The sequence below is a fragment of the Theobroma umbraticum genome, unplaced genomic scaffold, assembly GCF_002168275.2.
Source record: "Theobroma umbraticum cultivar Fairchild unplaced genomic scaffold, ASM216827v3 scaffold_44.0, whole genome shotgun sequence".
NCBI classification, from domain to species: Eukaryota; Viridiplantae; Streptophyta; class Magnoliopsida; order Malvales; family Malvaceae; genus Theobroma; species Theobroma umbraticum.
The window spans coordinates 283,307-306,280 of NW_018397255.1; the positions used below are offsets into that span (position 1 = coordinate 283,307).

Below are 22,974 nucleotides of genomic sequence, written 5' to 3' on the forward strand. Positions count from 1 at the left end.
AACCAAAGTAACAAAGGGCTCTGAATCCATTCTTGAAGTAGGCAAGCACCGAGGAAATAAACGATCCTCTCTTGCAGGTTCAATGCAAAAACCCTTCTCTGATGAAAAAGACAAAAAAGAAAAACGAAGCTCTCAAACGCTAAATGAAATCTCCTGAAAAGAATCAAGCTAGAACCAGAGAGAACGGGTTATACTTAGCATATAGAGAAGGCCATGCAAATGCTTTTCCTGTTACATTAAGGTTTTAGGGTAACCTTGGTTACCAAGTAATGAGAGTTTATGTTGAAGGTGATTTAGGAGATCGAGTATGATTTTTGTGAATTTGGCCACCATTGTTTTTCTTTTTCTTAGCTATTTCTATCCCATGCACTATCGGTTTTTCTGAAATTATTTAATCAATTTTCATTTTAAAAAAATTTAATTTCATGTATAATAGCAATAAAAAAATTTTATTAACCGATTTAATTTTAAATGATAGTTTCAACGTTCTCGAAGGTTGGGATTTTTGGATCCAAATTGACTGGTATTTTTGAGTTGAGAGAGGCCCAATGGCTATTGGGCTAATGGGCTTTTCTCTGTATAATCTGGAGCGAAGTTTAGGCCCAATTAATCCTAACATGCATCGGATGCCTCTAATATATGACTCCGTTTTCTTCCTTCCCACGTGTCAAATATCCTAACGGCTACTTTGTCCCACGCTGTCTCGCAAGTCAGGCGAAGTCGGTGGTAGGGAGTGGGAAATCCCAATGTTTCTTTTTGCTTTGTAAGCACATCGACCCGTTGCAAATCCCACCCTTCTAAACGCTCTCTTCTCTTCCTTACTGTTCGTCTGCCTGTCTCTCTGTCTCTCTCTCCTTCTTACTCTCCCTTCTGCTAAGGGTGGTTGAAGCCATGACGGTGGCGAGTGCTGCCACTGCCCATTCCAAGAAGCTCATGAAGCTTGCTCTTTCTCTCTTTCGAAACGGCTTCAACTCCTCCAAATGGTACGAACCCATCAAATCTTCTTTCTTTCTCGGGTTATGGGTGTTTATTTTTTTCGTTTCGTTCCCGTGTAAAACTGATAAAATGAGTGAAAGCTTTCGGCTTTCCTTTTCTGGGGTTTTCAATTTGGTTCCGTTCTTTGCACTTTCTTCAAGAACAAATAAAGCAGGTGTTAGTTCTTTTGTTTACTTTCTACTTTTGTCAACTGGTAGCAAAACAGCGGCGAAGATGGCTGTAGCAAGGATAAAGCTGCTGAGGAACAAGAGACAGGTGGTGGTGAAGCAGATGAGACGCGACATTGCCTTACTCCTTCAGTCCGGTCAAGATGCCACAGCTCGTATTCGGGTATTTCTCTATATTCATTATCTATGGATATTCATTTTCATTATTCGGGTATTTAGCTCAATGAATGCCTCTGATATGGTCATTGTAGGTTGAACATGTCATAAGAGAACAGAATGTTTTGGCTGCAAATGAATTCATTGAGCTCTTCTGTGAGTTAGTTGTAGCCAGGCTTTCCATCATTTCTAAGCGAAGGTGAGACAGTTTGATATCTCTGCTACGTTCTACAGCTTCTTTGCATGATGTTGCTAAATAGGTCCAATCATTCCAGGGAATGCCCTGCTGATCTGAAAGAAGGAATTGCTAGTTTGATTTTTGCTGCCCCAAGGTGTGCTGAAATTCCAGAACTAGTAGCAATTAGAGATATCTTTGAGAAGAAATATGGAAAAGATTTTGTATCTGCAGCCACCGATCTGCGGCCCAATTGTGGTGTTAATCGCCTGGTGAGCTTTGTCTTCCTATCCTTTCAGCCATTGGCTTCTATGGTCTGCTCCATTGTGGATATCATAGAAGCTTTTTCTTTTGCTTTAACTTTAAAGATGGTTGCACTCTAATTCAAATTTCCTAATTCAGTGGCTTTTTAATTTTGTAATGTTAATAATTCTGTTTGTTAAGCACTTTGAAGAGGTTCTTCCTGATCATATCTAGTTCTTTGAGAAGACTGATACATCCTTGTCTGTCTGTGCAGCTGATTGACAAGCTCTCTGTAAAAGCTCCTACTGGTGAAGTAAAGTTGAAAGTCATGAAGGAAATAGCCAAAGAACACAACATAGAATGGGATACAACTGAATCAGAGAAGGAGCTGCTCAAACCTCCAGAAGAGCTTATAGTTTGTTCCTCTCGCCTCACCCCATCTGTCTCTGCCTATTGTTTACGCATTTATGTGCTCACACACACCAAGTGTTAAATTTTAAGTTCGTTGTCAATCTAAAGTTATGTGCTTTTCTAATTGAAATATAGGAGGGACCACGGACTTTCGTTAGTGCCACCAGCTTGCCTGTGAAACCTGCAACAAATCATTCTCTCGCGCCAAAACAGCCAATGACTAGGTAAGTTGGCCAATTATACTTTTTACATCTGCTCTCTCACAATTTGCAAACAAAAATTTCCCCATTAACATTTGCTAACTTGTTCTGATTCTTTACCGACATAAAAAAAAATGGTAGAGGAGAAGGCCCTATGCATTTTAAAGACACAGTCTCGGCTGCTGAAGCAGCTGAAGAATCTGCCAAAAGAGCAATTGCTGCTGCTCAAGCTGCTGCTTATTTGGCAAACCGAGACAGTAATTTATTTAATGAAGCATCTGGTCGTGCTAAACGTTTAAATGATTCAAGCATCATTACTGGATTGGGAAACCTTTCTGCAAATTCTGCTGGTGGATATCTTCCAACTTATCCTCCAGTCAATTCTCAGCACATGGATCCTCCGGTCACTAGGAGAACATATGAATCTCGGAGTTTTGAAAGGTCTTACTATCCGGGTAGTGAGGAAGCAAGACCTAACAATGCGGAAGGTGGAAAGACCTTTAGGAGACACAGCTACAATGCCCCTTCTGCACATTCAGATATAAAGTTTGATGAATCAGATTGTGATGAAGAAATAGAAACTGAAGGTGCTTCCGGCAGCATTAATCGTCCACCTGAAAGATCTCCACCACCAGTTCCTTCATCTTATGATAAACAGGATTCTATTCATCGTGTTCACCCCAAATTGCCAGATTATGATGATCTTGCAGCTCGCTTTGAAGCTCTCAAGTATCGCAATTCACTACCTTGAAATCAGATGCTTGTAAACCAGCTTTGAGTTTTGTTGGGATTCAGATTTTATGTTTACTTGATATCATATACGATGTTATCCATTATATACCATCAATACTTGATAATGCATTTATTTTGCATGAAATGTCCCTGAGACAGAAATTTAAAAACAGAGGATGTAATCATTAAAGAGCAATGTATTCTTTTGGGACTTGGGTATACAACTCTTTCAAAGTTTTTTCTTTTTCTTGTTAATGGAAGATGGCACTGTGTTAATATTAACCTTCTAAGCTTAATTTCAACATCTGAACAACAGTTTCAAAGAATGCCTTGAGATGCTTGATGCTCGCATAGAGATGGTTAGGATTTGATCACTAACTTCTTCACTTATACTGAACAGATGCATACAGGAGACATTTAAATCTGGTGAACAAAATTTCCAAATTCTTCAACACAGCAAAACAAAAGAATCTTGAATCATCACAGATACAAATCTAAAATTGACAAGCAACCCGACTTTCAGTGAACCATGTTTAGTAACTAGAACAATTGGCTGCACATCAGTGCTTCTACACCAATCTCACACTAAAATTTTTAGGGTAAAGAATCGATTTAAAGTAAATGATACATAGCCCTACAATATCAGCAGCAACGACAGGTTAAAACATCTAAGCAAGTGTAGGGCATTGACTTTTCTTCAAGTTCTTGAGCTGAAGGCAAAGATTCCAAACTGTAACTGCTGCTTCGAACACAACAGAAGTCGTACAAATTGCTGCAAACTCCTTTACTGAAAGGATATACTCGTTCAGGAATCCCCCTGCATGTCACAAAAATGGCAACTATGTAAAGCTGTCTTTCATTACTGCTTTATTCTCACTTCACTGCAACAGGCAAATAATGAAATGCGTTCTATGAACATCAAAGCATGATAATCTTTTGATCTGTAGGACATACATAATATGACATGACATTGTACTTTCAAGACAAATCTAGTGCATAATTTGCATGACACAAAACAGTATGAAGAGAATAACAGCATACACTAACCTTAGATATGGAATACGCCTACGTCTAACGAGTTCATAAGTAGTCTGATTTGTCAGTACAAGATAGCTGCATGAAAAATAAAAGATCCCAAATTAGAAAAGTGCTCATGGGTGCATAACATGAAAAACAAAGAAAGGCTGCTGCTTAAATTAATCAAAATCTGAAATTTGACACCGAAAACAAGTAACAAATGACCGAGCATACCTGTGAAAAAGGAGAAGGAGAAGCAGAAAAATTATGGAAATTGACAAGGCGATCAACAGCAGAATCATAATAGCAGCCTTCCACCTGACAACAATATTTTTCCAGGTCAAATTTCAGATTCAGGTAAGAACACAAGGTCTTTCTAAACCAAAAAAAGCGAAGGAGGAGGCAAATACACCAGCTCCAAATGAAAACAAAAGTCAAACAATATTGGAACTGCTTCATCAACACCTTAAAAGGAAAATGTACTGTAATAATATAACATACCAAGCCCTTGATATGTTGGCCTTCAGGTATGTAACGTACAAGATGCCAGTCCAGAGGCACAATGCTGTCTCTTCACAAATGTACCACCTAAATTTACAAATAGTGACAAGAGAAATCAAATAGGTTACAAGTTAGGAAAATATATTTGAAATATATGAACGCTGGGGAAAGAATATTAGCATGCATGCAAAATCATATATGCCACTCCTGGGATGAAGTAAAGCTGGAGAAGGCATGTAAACAGTTTAAAACCAAATCAGATTATAAAGGGAAAGAAAAAAATATATATTGTAGCAAATTATACCACAGTAACTTAGGGCACAAACTATTGGTAAATAACATATCAAAAATGATGTAGACTCACCAAAATTTGCAATGATTACCCTGGCCAACGCATGTTCCGAGCCATACACAATGATGATCAAATTGAAGAACACATTTATCACAATCATGACAATGCTTTGCTCGAGGAGGCTGCAATGGTACCAGAAGAAATATAAGTAACAATCACATGCAATATGAAATGCAATAAGATCACATAAAGGTAACATCCAAATAGATTTCTGGACAATCAGAACCAATACTTTACACAGTTTTTGCAATGAACATCCTACCAAAAGCTACAATAATGACACAAGTTCATGTGTTTCATGAGTACACGGGGCCTCAATGCTCACTGACAAAGCCACAAATATTCATATATGTATTCTTTTTAATGATATATACATTAAACAAAGCCAAGAATAAGCATGCACCAGCCAGTTAAATGACACAGCATAAACAGAGGTCTCCAAGAAATCTTGATTCATGGAAAATAAGTTGTATCATATGAAGGACATAAAATTGAGATCTCAGTACCTGCTCAACATTACAATAGGAGCAAGTGCAAGTCCTACAAAATCCAGGAGAAAGTCAGTAGTTTTATAATTTTCGATAAACTTCCAGTAACTTCTACTTTTTGCTGATGGTTTGCATGACAAAAATCAGAGATTATTCACAAAGTCAATGAAGTTTTACATACCTAACGGGTGTTCCAGGGGGATACATGTCCATCACCAACTTTGTCCAAGATGTGACATTATTCCCTTGTAAATTTCTAGTTGATTGACTCCCTTCTACAGTGACAATCAAGCTTCCATTTTTGCTTGAAGCAGGCTGTCTTTGCTTAAACATTATAAGAAAATGATAAATAGTAAGATTCCAAGAATCCAAAATCCATTTCTATTTCTATTAGATCATTATATCCAGAATAACCTAGTTCCAAATTCTAAAAGATCAAAGAGAGAAAGAATGGACAAGGAAAAAGAAAGGAAAAATGCTTACTTTGAGGCTATTGATGCCTTCTTATATATCACATTTGTCTCGTTAACAGCCTTCATTGCATCAAGTACATAACTAAAAGCAGAAAAACAACAAAGGAAACAAACACATTAAAGTGAAAGATGCTCTAAATACATTATACAGTTGAAATCTTTGATCTTGAGATTAATAGCACACTGATATTTACCCGGGAGAAGAACCAGAAGTAATAAAGTATTGCACCAACGTGGCAAAAAACAACAACAAATACAAAGCAGTGTACCTGAGAAAATGGGGAAAGGAAGTAAATTTAAGGCTTCAAGGTTTCGTACCAATTACAATCTAAAAGATTCGAGAGAAAATACTAAACCAAGTGACTTTGGAAAGAAGGAACAGAGGAACATCAAGACATCTGCTACATGCGAGATGTGTTCTATTGATTTGTCTATTACTGTTATTATGCAATACAAGCATTAACTAGAGCATAAACCAATCATTACGTGGAAATATTGAACAAAAGAATCCAACTTTGAATTTTCATTGAAAATAGAAACAATTATATTGAATGGACAATCACGCATACCATGGTTCTCTCTTCGTTTTCTCTATCAAATCGCTATCGAAAAGGAAGAGAATGCCAGCGTATATCAGATGCAGCATCACTAATGCCACTTTCAAACCCAATGATGACCTCAGAGCTAAGAACCCATCAACAAAACAAAGCAAATAAGGCAATTCAACCGAGTGAAAAAGGAAAAACCATGCTTACTAAAAAAAGGGGGACAAAATGGAAAGTAATCAACTAATTATCCGCAACTCAACTGAATTTCGAAAAACAAGAACATGGTAAAATGCATTTCTTTTGTTAAGAAACGAACAGAAATGGTACCAGGATCGGAGAGACAAGGGAAACACTGGAAGCATCGGTCGAGTGATCGATCGCGAAAGGTGCGGCATATTCCTACGACCATCGTCATCAAACAAAGCCCCCCACCAAAACAACAAACAAAAAATCCAAACCAATTCAAATCATTAAAGGACTATACTTGTTGTATCCCAATGCTCCCTTTCTCTTTTTCTGTTTTTCCTGGTAAAGTTTTTCTTTTCCCCTGTTTTTCTCTCTTGCTAGCAAGACCCCATTTCTTTTCCAAGGAAAGTGACAGCAGACTGGATATTGGCCAAATACCAAACTCCAACAACAAAACCCAGCGCAGAGAAGGGTTCGAGATTGTACTGAAATGGAAGTTGCAATTTTAGTGTGGTATATCACACCCGCAGACAATCCCCGCACATCTTCAGGCAAAAAGCTCATGGGCTTTCCCAGCCTTTAACCTCATGGCCCAATAAACAAATCGAAGCTCATCAGCTATTTTTTAATTAGTAAAAGAAATTATAAACAGGAACAGGAGCATTTGTCTTAGTATTTAATTAAAAATGATTGACATGAACAATGATAGATAATAAATGCTAATCAAAGTTATAACCTTAACTTAATTATTGGTTTAAACTCGAGATAAAATAATTAAAATTAAACCAATCTTTTAATCTTCTATATAAGAAGAAGAGCATGCTTTTGTTGTTGATCTTCACCCATTGATGTGAACCAGTGTAATTGGTGAAACCACACCAATTTCAATGGTCCAAAGCACTAGTAGAAAAGGTTTGTTATCACCTAACAATAACTATGTACCTACCATTCTTGGCATTATCACTCCATGTAGATATCGGGAAGTCAACGTCTAATAGTCAGCTCAACCCCTACTGTCCTTACTTAACACATCTTACATTACACTAAATAATAGTTAACATGTCTATTATGTCATGATTTAGAGGAAATTATGGTGCTTATATATGCTTCCTAAAGTGTTTAATTATAAAAATTGATTTGTTAGTGCTTTACTAAAGTTGAGTATTAGCTTACATTCATTGACTTAGGGACAAGATGTTTAGAGTTTTTATTAATTATGTAGGGAATATTTCTTTTTCTTGGTAAACTTTTGGCTGGTAATTAATTAGTAGAATTCTTTTTAAAAGGTTTGCATGATCAAAAAAGATGAAATGATTAATAGTTAAATGTCAACATTCATATGCTACCAAGGCCAAAATAAGTATGCAGCGCCTCGTTAATTAAGCAAACGTGGAGGGTTTTTATTTGTATTATATACATATTTATTTATTTGGTTTAGCAGTGTGGAGCATTAGATAGAAGAGATTCTGTTTATTGTTGAGATCTCTTATCTAACTTAAAAAAGGAAAAGAATTAATATGAAATTCAGCCATATTTAATACAATCTGAACATGGAAGGACAAAAGAATTGACGACTTCATTGAAAATTCATTAATAATTTAATTGAAAATTAAATAAAAAATTGAGTTGGTCGTAAATTTATCGAAATTTTCTGACAAAGTCAATGTCATTGAAAATAAGTCTTTTTTTTAAAGGTAAATTTAATACCTAGTTAATAATAAATAGAGGGGCAAAGAAAGATGGTTGGTCGAATCAATTGTCATCGTTTAACAGTCCATAATCCATATAAAATAACTTCAAGTTTTGGTTCGAAGGCAGAGGAGAGATAACTGTTACCCAAGATCCATCCAAAGATAATTATATCGAGAATATCACCTCATTGGCTTTCTAGTGCGAAAAATATCACAAAGATCCCTAGCAATTACTAACAAAAAGACACCAAATGCAGCGATTATATTGATGTTGGAAGCCCTCGAACAAACACAGGAAGAGACGGATCTCATCGAAGACATCAAGACAAAGATACACGTACCTCACTAAGTTATAGACAAGTACTGGAAACTGCCTTTTTAATTTGTCATGGTTACCGCCATTAAAACAGCAGTGCGCCACCAGCAATGGCAGCATGTAATTGAACGATAGTATCAGCAGCCGCTGCGGTATCTGTGGATGTATAGCCTGGGGTTAGCGTAAAACAAATAAACAAAAAAAAATATGCAAGGAACTGATGAACATTGGAATTACAATTTAATGAAGAATGCTTTTGTTAGTCAAAGAATATATGTTGCGGCGGGCGTTTGAGGAAAAGTTTGTTTTGCAGAAATATAATAAAAGCTTCCTATTTCTGGCAGTTCCGTCCTTAAAATAACAAGCACAAATGCCAAAAGCATTAGACATTGTTAATATTTTTGACGAGTTTTCTGAGTTATTCATATCTATATGCCCCGAACCGGATTCTACAACTTCGGGTAATGACTATTTAAATTAAACAATATATACCTGCTGCTTGTATTTTTTTTTCCCTGCTACTTTTGCGTTTAAATCCACTTTTCTGGCCGAAGAAGTGCTTATTGTTTAACAGACGACACCAATCCCATGGAGCTGAAGTGGATTCCTTGTTCTCTTTCTCTGATCATATTTCTCACCTTGACAGCAATATTGCGGGCGGCTGAAGAAACAGCAGTGCCAGCAATGTGCATATTCGGGAACTCAACTGCGAATGTTGGGACTAATGATTTTCTGCCTGACATTGACAGGCAAGCGAGGGCTGGCAACTGTTTTTATGGAATCGATTATCAGGCTCATGACCAACAGGAAGATTCAGCAATGGCTATAACGCAGTTGATACAAGGTTGATATCAAGTTGTACGGTTATAGATAATCTGTTCGAATTTCTTACCGATAGCATTTTCTTTCTCATGGCTTAGGGAGGCCACTGGGCTACAATAGAAGCCCTCCAGCTTTGCTCTATCTCCTTAACAAAAGAAGGCCTTTTTTCAGGAGGAATATTCTGCAAAAGGGAAACAATATGTAACCTCCTCTCTGATTATCTCTTGTTATTTAGAAAATAAAAACCTGGCAAGAAATCTGCAAAACCTGATAGAATTATAACCTGCAGTTGCATTTTAATTACTTTCCAGGGGAAGGTGATAACCTTTGCAGAACAGATTCAACAATTTGTCACTGTTCGCAACATATCTCACAAGCAACAGGTTCTGATACTGAGGACTGATTTCCAGGTCGCTGTTTTTCATTAGTATGGGAAGCAATGACATTGTGGAATATTTTGCTTCCATTAATATTTAGTAATTACAGCATTCAAAACTTCATGACCATTCTCATTTACAACTACCACATTCATCTCAAGGTTTGTTATAACAGAATTAAGAAACACATGAAATAAAAGGATTCTTTTTCCATCTTTCTCGTTCGTTTCCTTTTTCCCAAAGCCAGAATCTGTTGAACCTTAGTGCCAGAAAATTTGGCATTGTTAGTATTCCATTAATTGGATGCTGCCCATGCCTAAGGGCGTTAAACAGCGCCGAAGGGTGTATATATGTAAGAGTTGAATGCATGTGCTCAAATGTTCTACAAAGATGTTGGATTCCTCCTCCAGAAATTAGGCTCAGAATTCAGATAGTTGAAACAATTAATTTCCTCCGACTGATCGTAAACAATCACATTAACTACCATCAATTACTATATTTAATGTGAAAATATACCTAAATATAGCGCCTTGATAAATGTTCAATACGGCGCTTGTTAACAAAATCCTAAAACTTAAAACTCATGCCTTGAAATGTACAGGTGGTTATATCAGTGAACCTTATGTGTTGAAGGCCCTAGTAGAAACCAGAAATTTGTGATTAACTGGAAAAAATCACCTTTATTCAAACAATTACAATTAGGACTGCTCAGTGGAATCACATTCAAAGGCAAGACATTAGCATCATCACTTGAGCTTGACTTGAGCATTTAGACTGGTATAAGTTTTGATATATATTGATTTTAGGATCAAAGACAGGGCAAGCATCAAGCGTGGACGGTTTGGAATAAATTCTTCAGAATGATTTTACATTATCGGAAGGGAATTGACTGTTGCATGTTCATAAAAAAAAAAGGAAGGACTGAGAAAACCTGTCAAGCCCGCTTCTGGCAGGTAATAATCTAGTTTACAGTTTACACTACCCATGTTATTGTACTAGAATTATATGTACAGTTATATCTCGCTGTCAATATACTAGAATACAAGGAAACAAATGCAAGCTTCAGAATGGAGGAAATTCATTGTTTCAGGAATATTCTATGGATAAATTTTTTGGCGCATGAAGGGATGGAGAAATTTCTGAGCAGGATGAAAATGACTAACATTGTTTTTACCAATAGAGGACACGAAAAGAACATAGAGAGTTCACGTTGGAAGGTCATCCAAGGAGCTATGGCATGTCGCCACATAAGTTTTTTCACCAATGATTTTCTCACATGGGGCCGTTGACATGATGATTCTTCCAATAATTTCCCCCCTAGGGGACAAGGTTTCTTTGGAAGTATTGTACAATCCCTCCATCGTATTTCCACTGTCTCCACGATTGATTGGGAACATGATCCAGCCCTTTACAACGCTGGTGGGGTTGGATATTACGCCACCAGGATGCCACCAGGCTAGCTCACAGTAAGCCTCTAATGAATCAGCAGGCTAGAGAGAAAATAACATGAGAAACTCTGCAAAAGGGCGGCAATGAGATGAACCCAAAATTCATAACCCCTTTTACTTTTCTTTTTTAACGACAACATTCTTAATCTTTACTAGAAAATCACCCTCTAGAAGAATCAAAACCCATTACTTGATTTAATCTTTACAATATAACATACTAGGGAGATCCTGCTAAAAGCTCACGAGGGAAATTCACAGATGCCAAATAATTAACTAGGCCACCGACAGACCGCAAAAGATTGAGGAGTGGCTGAGGGAATCCTTATTAAATCCCTGACTTTTAATAAATTTTTCCCTCAAAATAGTATAGTATTACACTGATACTTCAAGTTCCTTTTGATGTAATTCCTATTCCTTTATGCTAATGGAATGACGCTTTATTTGTTTTTTTCTTAGTAGAGTGCAAATTAAGATTGTTCTTCGTCAACTTCAAGGCTTATATGTTAATAACAAATATTTTATTTTTTCATAAAAAAAGGTGAGAAATTGGCATACTTAAGTATTGCAAAAAGGGAAATGTATGGTTCCAAATGAATTTGGCGAAGGTTAGGAATTATATTATTGGTAAGCAAAAGAATTATCAAAGTTCTCCTTGTCTAATAAATTAACTCATTTGCTTTATATTCTTTGTATTCTTCTTAAAATGAAGGACTTTCATTTGGAATCATTCTCCTTTGGGAGTGTAGATTGATTTACGCAGGATATATCGCCGGGCTGATCATGGTCTTTGACAGGTTGGAACAACGACGCCTTTAGCTTTACTTGTTTGTTCACGTACAACATTCCCAATATAAATAGTCAACCCAAGTTTTAATTTTATAAGGGTACCTGAGTGGCCAAAAACAATAAAGAAAGAAGTCTGAGCCTGGGTCGACATAGCCGCGGTCTCATGGCAAAGAGGTATACTTCATATTTTCTTGGTGTTTTGCTGTCGGTTGCAGTAACTTTGGCCCTGCTCCAGGCTGAGGCAGCAGCACCGGCAGTTTACATATTCGGAGACTCAACTCTTGATGTTGGCACCAATGTCTTCATACCCGAATGCACCGCAAAGGCAGACGTCTATTTCAATGGTATCGATTTCCCTAACTCGGTGCCAACGGGGAGATTCAGCAACGGCCTTAACACTGCTGATGAAATAGGTACACACAAATCCGCCATTGTTTCATTGCTAGCTGACTGACATGCATATTCATTTCCTTTACGTTACCGTATCAGTTCTCCAGTGATGACATGTTTAATTTGTTTAGTGAGACTGTTGGGCTGGAAGAGGAGTCCACCACCTTTTCTCTACCTTCTCAATGATCCGTCGACTTTCAAGCAGAAAATACTCCGGGGTGCCAACTTTGCTTCTGGAGGATCGGGAATTTTAAACACTACTGGACGGCGATTCGTGAGCTTTTTCATTTTTCCATTATATTATCTCTAATTCCTTTTTAAACACTAATTATCACAAATATATATTTAACATATGCAGGTCATCGTCAAGGAATCTCCATTAATAGTTACTGATTTCTCACTGATTTCCTTTATTTTTTTTACTTGTTAACTTCCCTGAATGAGAAAAATCATCTGCAGAATAAGGTTATATCCATGGAGCAGCAGATTCAACAGTTTTCAACTGTTCGTTCGAATATCACAAACATGACTGGTAGCGATGCAGCAACTGATAGGATTCTTTCGAAAGCATTCTTTCTTATCAGCATTGGAAGCAATGACATCCTTGAGTATCTGCTTAATCTTACCACAACAAAAATGTCCATCCCGGAGTTCAATGTCACCCTGTTATCCACATACGAAAACCATTTAAAGGTTTGACACACTTACCCTAAACTGTGGTTGAAATTTTTTGGAAAGGAAAGCTAATCTCATTTAGCATCTATTGTTGCTGTACCATGTCAGACTCTGTATGACCTTGGAGCCCGAACGTTTGGCATTTTAACTGTTCCACCGATTGGGTGCACCCCATTTGCTCGTGCTGTTTTCACTCAAGATGGTAGCTGTTTCGAACCAGCTGAACAGTTTGCAGAAGCCTTCACTGTAGAAGTTGCGGCCTTGTTAAAACAGTTTAGCACTGCAGTCCAAGATATAAGGTATTCGTTGGGGAATACGTATTTGATGACCACTACTATGATGGAAGATATGTTAGCCTTTGGTAAGCTTATAATCATCTACACTTTTTTGCAAAAGAAAAAAAAAAACCAGAGATAGAGAGGAATAACAGTAGTTTTCCTAACTCCCCAACTTCTTATGTAGGTTTCAGGAACGTTGCAGCAGCTTGCTGTGGAAATGGAACTCACCAATGCAATCAAACGGCCAGCTTCTGTGCAAATCGCGATGAGTACTTATTCTGGGACCAGTTTCATCCATCACAGAAAGCTTCCGAGTTGGCAGCCCTAACTCTATTTGGTGCATCAGAATCGCTTGTGGCGCCCATGAATTTCAGTCAGTTGCTTGGGGTTAACGTTTAGCAGTAACTCCGCTGACATTATTCTCACATGTTTGTATCACTTTGTTTCTAACCACAAGGGATATAGAATCTGGGATCTTCCATATCGTCTTATTCAAGCATGAATCAAATAACCATGGATTAGACTTCTTTGTACTCACAAAGACCATGACTAGAGGTTATCAACCTTCTCAATTTAATAATTGTAGAGGATCCTATGTATTTTGCAAATAAGTGTACGACCATTTTTAGTGAGGTACCAGCCTCTTTGTCATCATATTACAAGTTTTTACAGTATCTTTCTAGTCCATTATTTTAATTTTTAAGTCCTTTAATTTAGGTATTTTGTTTGTTTCTATCTGCATTCTTTGAGGAGAATGAGAGCCTTTAATCAAATCAAGTCCAACCGTTTGAATAATTTTGATTACTAAGTTCAAGTTTGATTGGTTTTTATATTAGATGGTTCAGATCATTCACCTAATCTATTGTTTGATTGAGAAAATGGCTTACATCAGGTGGGTTTAGACTTCAGATAGCTTGATAGGTGCAGGCCGGTTCTAGATGCTTCAATCATGTGTCCATCTAGAATCCAGTTTCAAAACAAAGTTGTCACAAGTTTCATGAATTCGATGGGATATGACTTCACCTCTGACTTCAACAAAAAACAAGCATTGTCGTTATACTTTGTCATGGTCCTGGAATTAGGATTGACCCAGAGATCCTCATTCCTCCCTTGGATTGAGATCCCTCGTGAAAATCTCAATGATCATTGTGAATCTATTTGAAAACTTAAGATTTAATCGGGGAAAATCGATGCATTATGCAGATCAAAACCATTTCCAAGGCATTTAAGTTATTGTGTTGAATCTGTAGCCATGTGGAAGTTAAGCTAATTATCAATTACTGATGAAATTAATAAAGAATTCCTATGCTATGTATGAATATGACCTTTCTTCAAATTTTGCAAAGCAATGCATGCAGATTCGACAAACCTCTAGGTTCTTGATTTCTTTATCATCTGGAGGATCTCGATATGCCGGATAGAAAGCTCTGTAAAAAAAGGAGTTGCTTTGCCAAAGCATTTAGATTGTTGAGTTGCGCTTGCACTCCTAAGCTGCACAACTCCGTGTAGGATGACTGATGAAATTTCTTATGCACATGCCCACCTCCAGCAAGGAAGTTCTGATATCTCTACTAACAATGGTTTGCTTGCAACTTTACAAATCACAAGATGTCCTAGGTGTGTGCTATACCATTATATTTCTCAGAAAAGTATATCGGAAAACAGGACAAAATCGTTTACTCTATCAATGACACACCTTGAGAAAGTCATTAAGATTTCAGGGAGATACAGGCTCTTAAGTTCAAAGTCTTTCAACTTCTTGAGTCGCCTAAAACTAATAAAGTAGCCTCTTTTTCTTTCTTCCAAATAAAAGAATTCAAGAAACAAATGATCATATTGAAAGAGCAATGAAAAATATGTGATTCCACATACATTGTTGCTATACATGTTTCAGAACTGCATTGGCAGATTGATGAGCAAAATATTTTTGCCTCAGGTGAACATATGGGTAACCAATAAATGATAGAAAGTGAGCTGGCTTTGAGAAGGAAAGTATTTCATACCACACTTGGTCATTCTCGTCCAGCTCAATTGAAAAGCGTTCTTCCCCAGCCTGATTTCCAGCAGACATTCCAAACCATGTTAGCATCAATCGGGCTATCTAATATGCAGAACCTAGCAACAATAGAAATTGATCGCAGAGGCAGAAAAAACACTTCATACATACAAGAAACCAGCGCAAACTTTAGAAAACATTATAATTTCATGTTTTGAGAATTAAAATCAGAAGAATAAAGCACTAACCAGTAGGTGACCTTGTAAGGTGCCACTACCGAAACCAAAGGAGGCTACAGCCTTCTTACTCTTAGCACTTTTGCTTTCCTTTACGTACACCACTTGGAGAGGCATCATGACCCAGGGTAGAAACTCCTTGACACAAACACAGAATTTCACCCCATTTTGAATTGGAGTCTTGGGATCAACAAATGCCCAATTTAATCCAAAATGCCTGCAGAAAGTAGCAAGGTATATGACTAGGATAGTCCTCTCAGTAACACTTCTCTACATTTGCCAAAAACAATGTACAAAAACCACAAACCTCCAATTCTGCAGAGCTGCCTTGCCCTTCTCATAGGTCTGGAGACCAGAACCAACTAAAACACGTGCATGATTGACTAAATAACCATCTTTGGAGAGCTCCTTATCTTCCTTGATGCAAGACACAGGCTTAGCAGTAGCTCCTTTATATTTGGTGTCATAGTTGAATGTACCTGACCTGGTCATAATTTACACAAAAAAACTAGGTAATTTCACCCCCAAAAAGGAAAACAGAAGGAAAGAGAAATAAACATAGTTAAGATTCAGAAGTCAACTAGCACTATCATTTACTTGTTAATGCAAGATTTCTGTTGTTCAGGAGAAGGTCGAGCCCAGCACAAGAAAACCATGTCTGTCAAAATAACATGAATAATCCTCAATCATCCATACTCATAGCATACCACCCTTTATATTCAGCTAAACATTTGGTACATAGAACACTTACATTAGGCGAATTTTTCAAAAAAATGTAAGCTTTAAATAAGAAATGTCCACAAGTAGTGAGTTGAATATCTTCGTTGAGGATATCATCTTCTTTTTTTTTTTTTGGTGAAGAAAAATTATTAAACTTGCAATTAAGAAACCACAAAAGAGAAGTTCACCTGTTATCCAAGCAAAGCAAGTTGAATTCTGTGCTTCGATATTCAATTAATTTCGCAATGGCATTGGCTGACAGAACACTTCGAGGAAAGGGAAGACAAGAGGTCGAAACGGGCCGACAAAGAAATGGGCCTGTTGTCGACTAGAAGCTGAACTGGCACAGAAATTACTTTGGGCTTCCTACCCAGAACCCAGACCCAAAATTGATTTGCAGGGGGCCCAAGATGCCCAAGGTTATGGAACGACGGCGGTTAAGCTGAAAACTCTTGTACGTTCTGCTTCCTTCGAAAGCCTCCTACTTCGACTCCAGGTGAACATCGAAAGACAACCCGACGATTCGATTATTATTTGTTTCAAATAATATCATTCGTTTGGTGATCACCTATTAGAAAATGAAATTGTGACGAGGCTGGAATTCAGCAGAAATTGTAAAATGAAGAAGTCGCCATTGCCGGTGGAAAACCTTAGCGGCAAAGGGAAGCAGCGGGAATGTGGAAAAGAAGCTTTGGTCAAGCTCTTGAGATGGCATTTCGGTCATCCAGATTTCAAAGGCAAACAGTTGGAAGCCATCGAAGCCGTTTTATCAGGTATTGCTTGAACAGAAAATTCAATTTCATCGAGACCATGCTCTGTTTCCTTTTTCCTTTTCGAAAATTCTTTGAATTTAACCGTTTCTTTTTTATTTGCAGGAAGAGATTGTTTTTGTCTGATGCCGACTGGAGGAGGAAAATCAATGTGTTATCAAATCCCCGCTCTGGCTAAAACGGGAATTGTGCTCGTCGTTTCTCCATTGATAGGTGGATGAATTTCTTCTATTTGATTTTGTTTTTTTCTTTTACTTATTGAAGGAATTTTTAACTTGCAAAACTTTCTTTTTCCCATTTTCCATTGGTTTTAAATGGGAGGGATATTGCTGTTGCGTTTGTTTCTCCAATTTCATCTGCAGCTTTGATGGTAAGCACATTGCAGCTTTCTTCTAGCATAATTTGTTTTTTTCTTCCCTGAAATTCTTAATTTTTGGAATTTGTTTGCCTATTAGGAAAACCAAGTCATGGCATTGAAAGAGAAAGGAATTGCTGCTGAATTTCTCTCCTCAACTCAAACGTCACAGGTGAAGAAGAAGGTAATTTATATATGGCACTGATTGTTAAGCTTGAGCTTCATTTGCTACTGGGAAGCCTTAGGTGATTATTTTGCACCTTAATAACATATTTCTGGTTTTAATCTTTGCAAAGGATTAGATTAGTTGAATTGAGCATGTTATTATGTTCTTTCTTTTTCATGTTTCTGAAAAATTGTTGTTTCTGTTTTAATTATCAGATTCTTGAAGATCTTGATTCTGGACAACCATCTTTACGCTTGCTTTACGTGACACCCGAGTTAATTGCCACTTCAGGGTTTATGTCAAAGCTGACAAAGATTCATGGCAGAGGATTGTTAAATCTCATTGCTGTAGACGAGGTGTGAACTAGCATGTACTTAATGACTTTATTATCTGGAATTTGGAGTTGTTTCAACAGGAAGTTTAAATCTTTCCCTAAAAGTTCACATCTTTTGTGAAAATTTCAGGCACACTGCATCTCATCTTGGGGCCACGATTTCAGGTTTGTGATCACTCCTACCATGAGCCAGAATTGATTCTTTTCTTTCAACTGTAAAAAGGAAAAAACTTGAGTACATGTGATTAAATGCTTCTTTTAGTTATCTGTGTCAATTGCTGTATAAGAAAGCAATTAATCTTCAGCCTGAATTTATGCTTTCTTTTTCATATGTAGTCAATGTGTGACATGTTCATGTTTCAATCTATGTCATTTGCTGAGGGGTCTTTAACTCTTTTACTTTTCATATGTGATCTATGCGCATGTTGTTTGCTGGCATATACATCTATATCAGGACTTTTCTATTGCTAAAAGTCTTATGTGGAGGTCTCTCTGATTTATTTTTTCTGTTTTCCTGCTTGTGTAATATTATAGGCCTAGCTATTCTAAGCTGTCATCTTTGAGGAACCGTCTACCAGATGTACCAATATTGGCTTTGACTGCCACTGCTGTTCCTAAGTGAGTGTAGTAATATACTTTTTGCTTTCCTAAGAGAGAATATCATGTTCCAATGGTCTAGCAGATGTTTTCTCATGAAGAGCAGAGCAAAATAATTTACAAAATAAATTTCTTGGTCTTTCATTCATTTTGCAGAGTGCAGAAGGATGTGATGGATTCCTTAAACTTGCAAAACCCTTTAATCCTTAAATCATCTTTCAACCGCCCAAATATATATTATGAAGGTAAGTACTAAGCCTGACTTGATGATGCAAATGACAAGTACTCGGCATTAAGATCACATTTTTACCCTGCACAAGTTTGTTTGTGTTGTATGTGCTTATACTCAATTAGTTTTATTTTTATGACAATTTATCTTCAGATAGAGAATTGTATGCAATTCTGGTGCATCTAAGATGATTTCTCCAAAATGCAGTTCGATACAAAGATCTTTTGGATGATGCTTATGCTGACTTGTGTAATGTGCTCAAATCTGCTGGAGATGTCTGTGGAATTGTTTACTGCCTTGAACGGGCAACTTGTGATGACTTGTCCACCCATCTCTCCAGAAATGGAATTTCCTGTGCTGGTAACTGATACTTCTACTTCGCTACACTTCATCATTGACCTATATTACATAATATGTTTTACTTTCACCTTTCTTTTTCAGCCTATCATGCAGGGTTAAACAATAAATTGCGGAGCTCTGTTTTAGATGATTGGATTTCTTGCAAGATACAGGTTGTTGTGGCCACGGTAGCTTTTGGGTATGATTAACCAAAAAAATTACTTAATATTGCATTTTCACTCTTTGAAGATCTCTGACTGGATTATAGTGAGAGCAGCTTATCATGTTTTCTTTGCATCATACTTAGATGCACTAATCTGTTCATCTTTGGAATACTGTTGAAAAGAATAGTTTAAACAGTAATAGTGAACTTAGGTTGTAAATAAGAGCTCTCATTTCAAGAAACTGGTAATAGATATCCAGAGGAAGGACATCTTAAAGTTAGTGTGCCTTTCTATTTCACTTTTTTTTAATTACCTCTGCCTTGCAACTTACCTGAGATTGTGATGAATTCCTTCTTTTCTTTTTATATTCTACTTGGAGCTGCTCTGGTACGTGCATGGTTATTCACATGGTAGTGTTCTTTCAGAATGGTAAGCTAATACATTACTAATGGTTTCATTGAACAATGAAGAAATTTCTCTTAAATTTTTTGATTATTGGACTATTGTGGGAATTGATGAATATCATATACCACTAATTTGTTGTGGTTAATGCTTCTAGGGAATAGACAGAAAGGATGTCAGAATAGTTTGCCATTTTAATATCCCGAAGTCAATGGAAGCCTTCTATCAAGAGTCGGGTAGAGCTGGTCGTGACCAATTGCCTTCAAGAAGCTTGTTATACTATGGAATGGATGATCAAAAAAGGATGGTTGGTCACCAGTTAAAACAATGTCATGATGATTGTTTTTGATTTGCATGTTTTTAATTAGAATCTATCTATTTATAATACTGGACTGCTTGACAGGAATTTATTCTGAGCAGTGCTGAGAGCAAGAAATTGCAATCATCAAATTCACAACGCGGGTTGTCAAAAAATTCAATGTCTGATTTTAATCTGGTCAGTAGAAGTCTTGTTGGTCAATATGAACTCTTCATGCTACTGATATTTCATGAAATTGAAGCACATACAACATGCAGATGGTTGAATATTGTGAGGGTTCCGGATGCCGTAGGAAAAAGATTCTTGAGAGCTTTGGGGAACAGGTAACAGAATCTGTAATAAGGCATGTTCTGTGTATGCAATAGTAGGCTGGTTTTCCCCCATCAACACTGATGCAAAACCGCTTATTATCATTGGCTTAAAAGGTATCTGCATTGCTATGTAAAAAATCATGTGATGCCTGCAAACATCCAAACCTTATCACCAAGTATCTGGAGGAGCTCACATCTGCTTGCGCTGTTCGGCAGAGAAATGCATTTTCAAGAATCTTAATGAGCAGGTATGCCTTTAACCTTGCTTCAAAGAAAGGATGTAAATGTTTTCTCCCTTATTGTATTAAATATGCTGGGCTATCAATTATTGAAAAGTTTTTCTGCATTCACCTTAAATTTGGCAGTTACAGAGTGTTTAAACAAGATCAGACAAGACTGCACAAGCAATCTGTTGGCAGTTATGCTCTATCTTGTACTTCAAGTAGATTGCTGTTGCTCCTCTTAAGGAGTCTTCCTTAAGATTGAATTACTCAATACTTTTTCCTTTTCTTATGCATATTGAAACAATCATACTAGAATTCATTCTTTGTAGTTTTGCATATGCTTGAAATGATGCATCATTGGTTTCTGATTTAACTACTCTCTAATTCTTGTGATATGAGCAAACATTTGCTGTTTTTATGAATTGAAGTTGGTGTTATGAATCAAGAATTAAGACTTCCCTAAATTGTTGGAATTTGCACAGAGCCTTATGAGTTTATTCATGCATATGTTTCTAATTCAGCTCCACAGATGCCATTGATAATGCCCAGTTCTCCGAATTCTGGAATCGTGATGATGAAGCAAGTGGCTCTGAGGAAGATATATCTGATTCTGATGGTAAATGAATTTGTAATAAACATCAGCGTTATTTAGGGGGCCCTTGTACCTCATGCAAAAGGACAAACTAAAAGAGGCAATCTAAATCTTATTTACCATTTTACTTGTTTAATTTCTTAATTTTCCAGATGGATTTGAGCTTGCAAAGAGCATATCCAGATCCAAAGTTTCGAAAAAATCAGGGATAAATGAGAAGATTGAGTTTTTGCAGCGTGCAGAAGAGAACTATTATCAGATAAAAGCCCCTGATAAACAGGTTTGTTCTGCATGTCTTTTGTCCAGTCATATGGGAAATATGGTTTTGGTTAGAAAGTTAACTGTGTTCGTACGTATTCATCGACTTCTATTCTTTTTAATGCATTTTATGCACGCTTTCTCTGGAAAATGCCCACTGGTATACATCCTCAAATTTGAGACTGAAATACTTTGAAAATAGAAAGTATGATCAAATAGTACTCTGGTTCTTAAAGATGTTAGATCTTTTCTGTGCCTGGTAGTTTTTGAAATTAGCTAACTTGGAACTTCTTTTCCGTGCACAACATCTTTATTTGGAACAGACCAATAAACCTGACAGAAATGCCATATCCGCAATGCTGAGAGAATCAAGCAAGCAAAGATTGTTAGATGCCCTGAAGCAGGCCCATCAGCGGCTTGGTGACTTGAAGTATGTACACCTTTTCACTTGCATATTAGATTTTTCCTTGTAATGGTCAAAAACACAATGTAGCCAACAGCGCTAGTAGAATTAAGTTTTCTTAGAATCGCCATCTTGTTTCTTAGAAGGAAATCCACTATGGGAGGTTCTCAAATTTGAATTCTCCTTTGCAGGGTCGATTTTGAAGCATCATCAACTTTCCTTGAAAGTGAGTGCTTTAAGAAATATGGGAAGAGCGGGAAATCATTTTATTATTCTCAAGTGGCAAGTACTGTAAGGTGGCTATCAACCACAAGCTCTGCCGAGATAACAAATCGGGTTGCTACCAGTACCACTTCCCATGAGAACAGTACGTGTAAGGAAAATCCACCTTTAACAGCGTCAACCAAGTATGATCAAAGAGAAAAAGAAATTATTGGTGAAGAACATTGTGGCAACATTGAGTTAGAGACTTCAGCAAGTGCTTTGCCACTACAAAATCCTTCGTCAAGTACTAAGTTGCCCACAATTCCATCTTTCTCACAGTTTGTCAACATCAGAAAGTCAAAAGAAACTCAACCAAATGCATCAGAGAAGCATTCACCGAAAAAACTAGAGACAAACACGAAGAAGAGAATGAGGTTGCAGTAGGGTTGTGTGTCCAAGATTTTCTGTTTCTTCCATTTCATTGCGTTTCACCGTCGAAAGCATCGCAAGTCCCCCATTGTTAGCCTGCTCATGTGTTAATTATCAGGACGTGCTTCTGACTCCTTTGGAAAGGGTGACCATCTCCATTACTCAACAACTTTCTTTCTTTTTGGGGTTTGGGGGTTGAATTAGGGGCAGGCATACTGCAAAAGTTTTCGGTTTACATGCTGCCAAGTTTGCCAAAACCCAAAATGATTTTCTCGTAGGTAGGGGCACTAGGCCGTAGGCAGGCCCTCCCCTAGCTGGCTGTGGACCCTAAAATGATACAAGAGCTGGACCCGGCTGCAGATATACGGGCATGAAGAGAACATGGGATGCTTCCCTCCCATGTCTTTCGGTACTGACTTTCATCTCCTGTTTCTTATTTTTTCAGGTAGGTTGGTAGGAAATAACATTCATCCAGTCAGCAGCCATGCGGATTTGAAA

The 22,974-nt window shown here is 37.3% G+C and overlaps 5 protein-coding genes across 5 annotated transcripts; 3 read left to right on the plus strand and 2 right to left on the minus strand.

Annotated features, from left to right (window-relative positions):
- Positions 1–728: 728 nt before the first annotated feature.
- Positions 729–3,304, plus strand: LOC110409772 (Regulator of Vps4 activity in the MVB pathway protein). Its single transcript, XM_021419231.2, has 7 exons — positions 729–983; positions 1,194–1,326; positions 1,415–1,518; positions 1,595–1,766; positions 2,012–2,152; positions 2,284–2,372; positions 2,490–3,304. Exons 1-7 carry the CDS (start codon positions 892–894, stop codon positions 3,097–3,099), a joined length of 1,341 nt encoding a protein of 446 aa, XP_021274906.1. The 5' UTR covers positions 729–891; the 3' UTR covers positions 3,100–3,304.
- A 200-nt stretch (positions 3,305–3,504) lies between these two features.
- LOC110409773 (DHHC-type zinc finger family protein) lies at positions 3,505–7,136 on the minus strand. Its single transcript, XM_021419232.2, has 11 exons — positions 6,787–7,136; positions 6,481–6,595; positions 6,106–6,180; positions 5,922–5,993; positions 5,620–5,757; positions 5,457–5,490; positions 4,963–5,072; positions 4,599–4,685; positions 4,332–4,415; positions 4,128–4,193; positions 3,505–3,897 (listed from the first exon to the last, which is right to left on the minus strand). The coding sequence occupies exons 1-11, from the start codon at positions 6,872–6,874 to the stop codon at positions 3,723–3,725; spliced, it is 1,044 nt and encodes a 347-aa protein (XP_021274907.1). The 5' UTR covers positions 6,875–7,136; the 3' UTR covers positions 3,505–3,722.
- Positions 7,137–12,949: 5,813 nt separating this feature from the next.
- On the plus strand, positions 12,950–13,827 carry LOC110409783 (GDSL esterase/lipase At2g23540-like). The gene is made up of 3 exons (XM_021419247.2): positions 12,950–13,168; positions 13,259–13,511; positions 13,613–13,827. The coding sequence occupies exons 1-3, from the start codon at positions 12,950–12,952 to the stop codon at positions 13,825–13,827; spliced, it is 687 nt and encodes a 228-aa protein (XP_021274922.2).
- Positions 13,828–15,203: 1,376 nt separating this feature from the next.
- LOC110409624 (outer envelope protein) lies at positions 15,204–16,659 on the minus strand. Its single transcript, XM_021419039.1, has 5 exons — positions 16,569–16,659; positions 16,258–16,318; positions 15,968–16,144; positions 15,673–15,877; positions 15,204–15,481 (listed from the first exon to the last, which is right to left on the minus strand). The coding sequence occupies exons 2-5, from the start codon at positions 16,314–16,316 to the stop codon at positions 15,308–15,310; spliced, it is 615 nt and encodes a 204-aa protein (XP_021274714.1). The 5' UTR covers positions 16,317–16,318; positions 16,569–16,659; the 3' UTR covers positions 15,204–15,307.
- Positions 16,660–16,854: 195 nt separating this feature from the next.
- RECQL3 (DEAD/DEAH box RNA helicase family protein) lies at positions 16,855–22,974 on the plus strand. The gene is made up of 19 exons (XM_021417860.2): positions 16,855–17,153; positions 17,256–17,363; positions 17,513–17,520; positions 17,606–17,689; positions 17,887–18,027; positions 18,136–18,170; positions 18,540–18,623; positions 18,759–18,847; positions 19,039–19,191; positions 19,273–19,369; positions 19,760–19,763; positions 19,894–20,043; positions 20,140–20,232; positions 20,313–20,378; positions 20,481–20,614; positions 21,112–21,206; positions 21,335–21,462; positions 21,764–21,870; positions 22,035–22,974. The coding sequence occupies exons 1-19, from the start codon at positions 17,000–17,002 to the stop codon at positions 22,489–22,491; spliced, it is 2,187 nt and encodes a 728-aa protein (XP_021273535.1). The 5' UTR covers positions 16,855–16,999; the 3' UTR covers positions 22,492–22,974.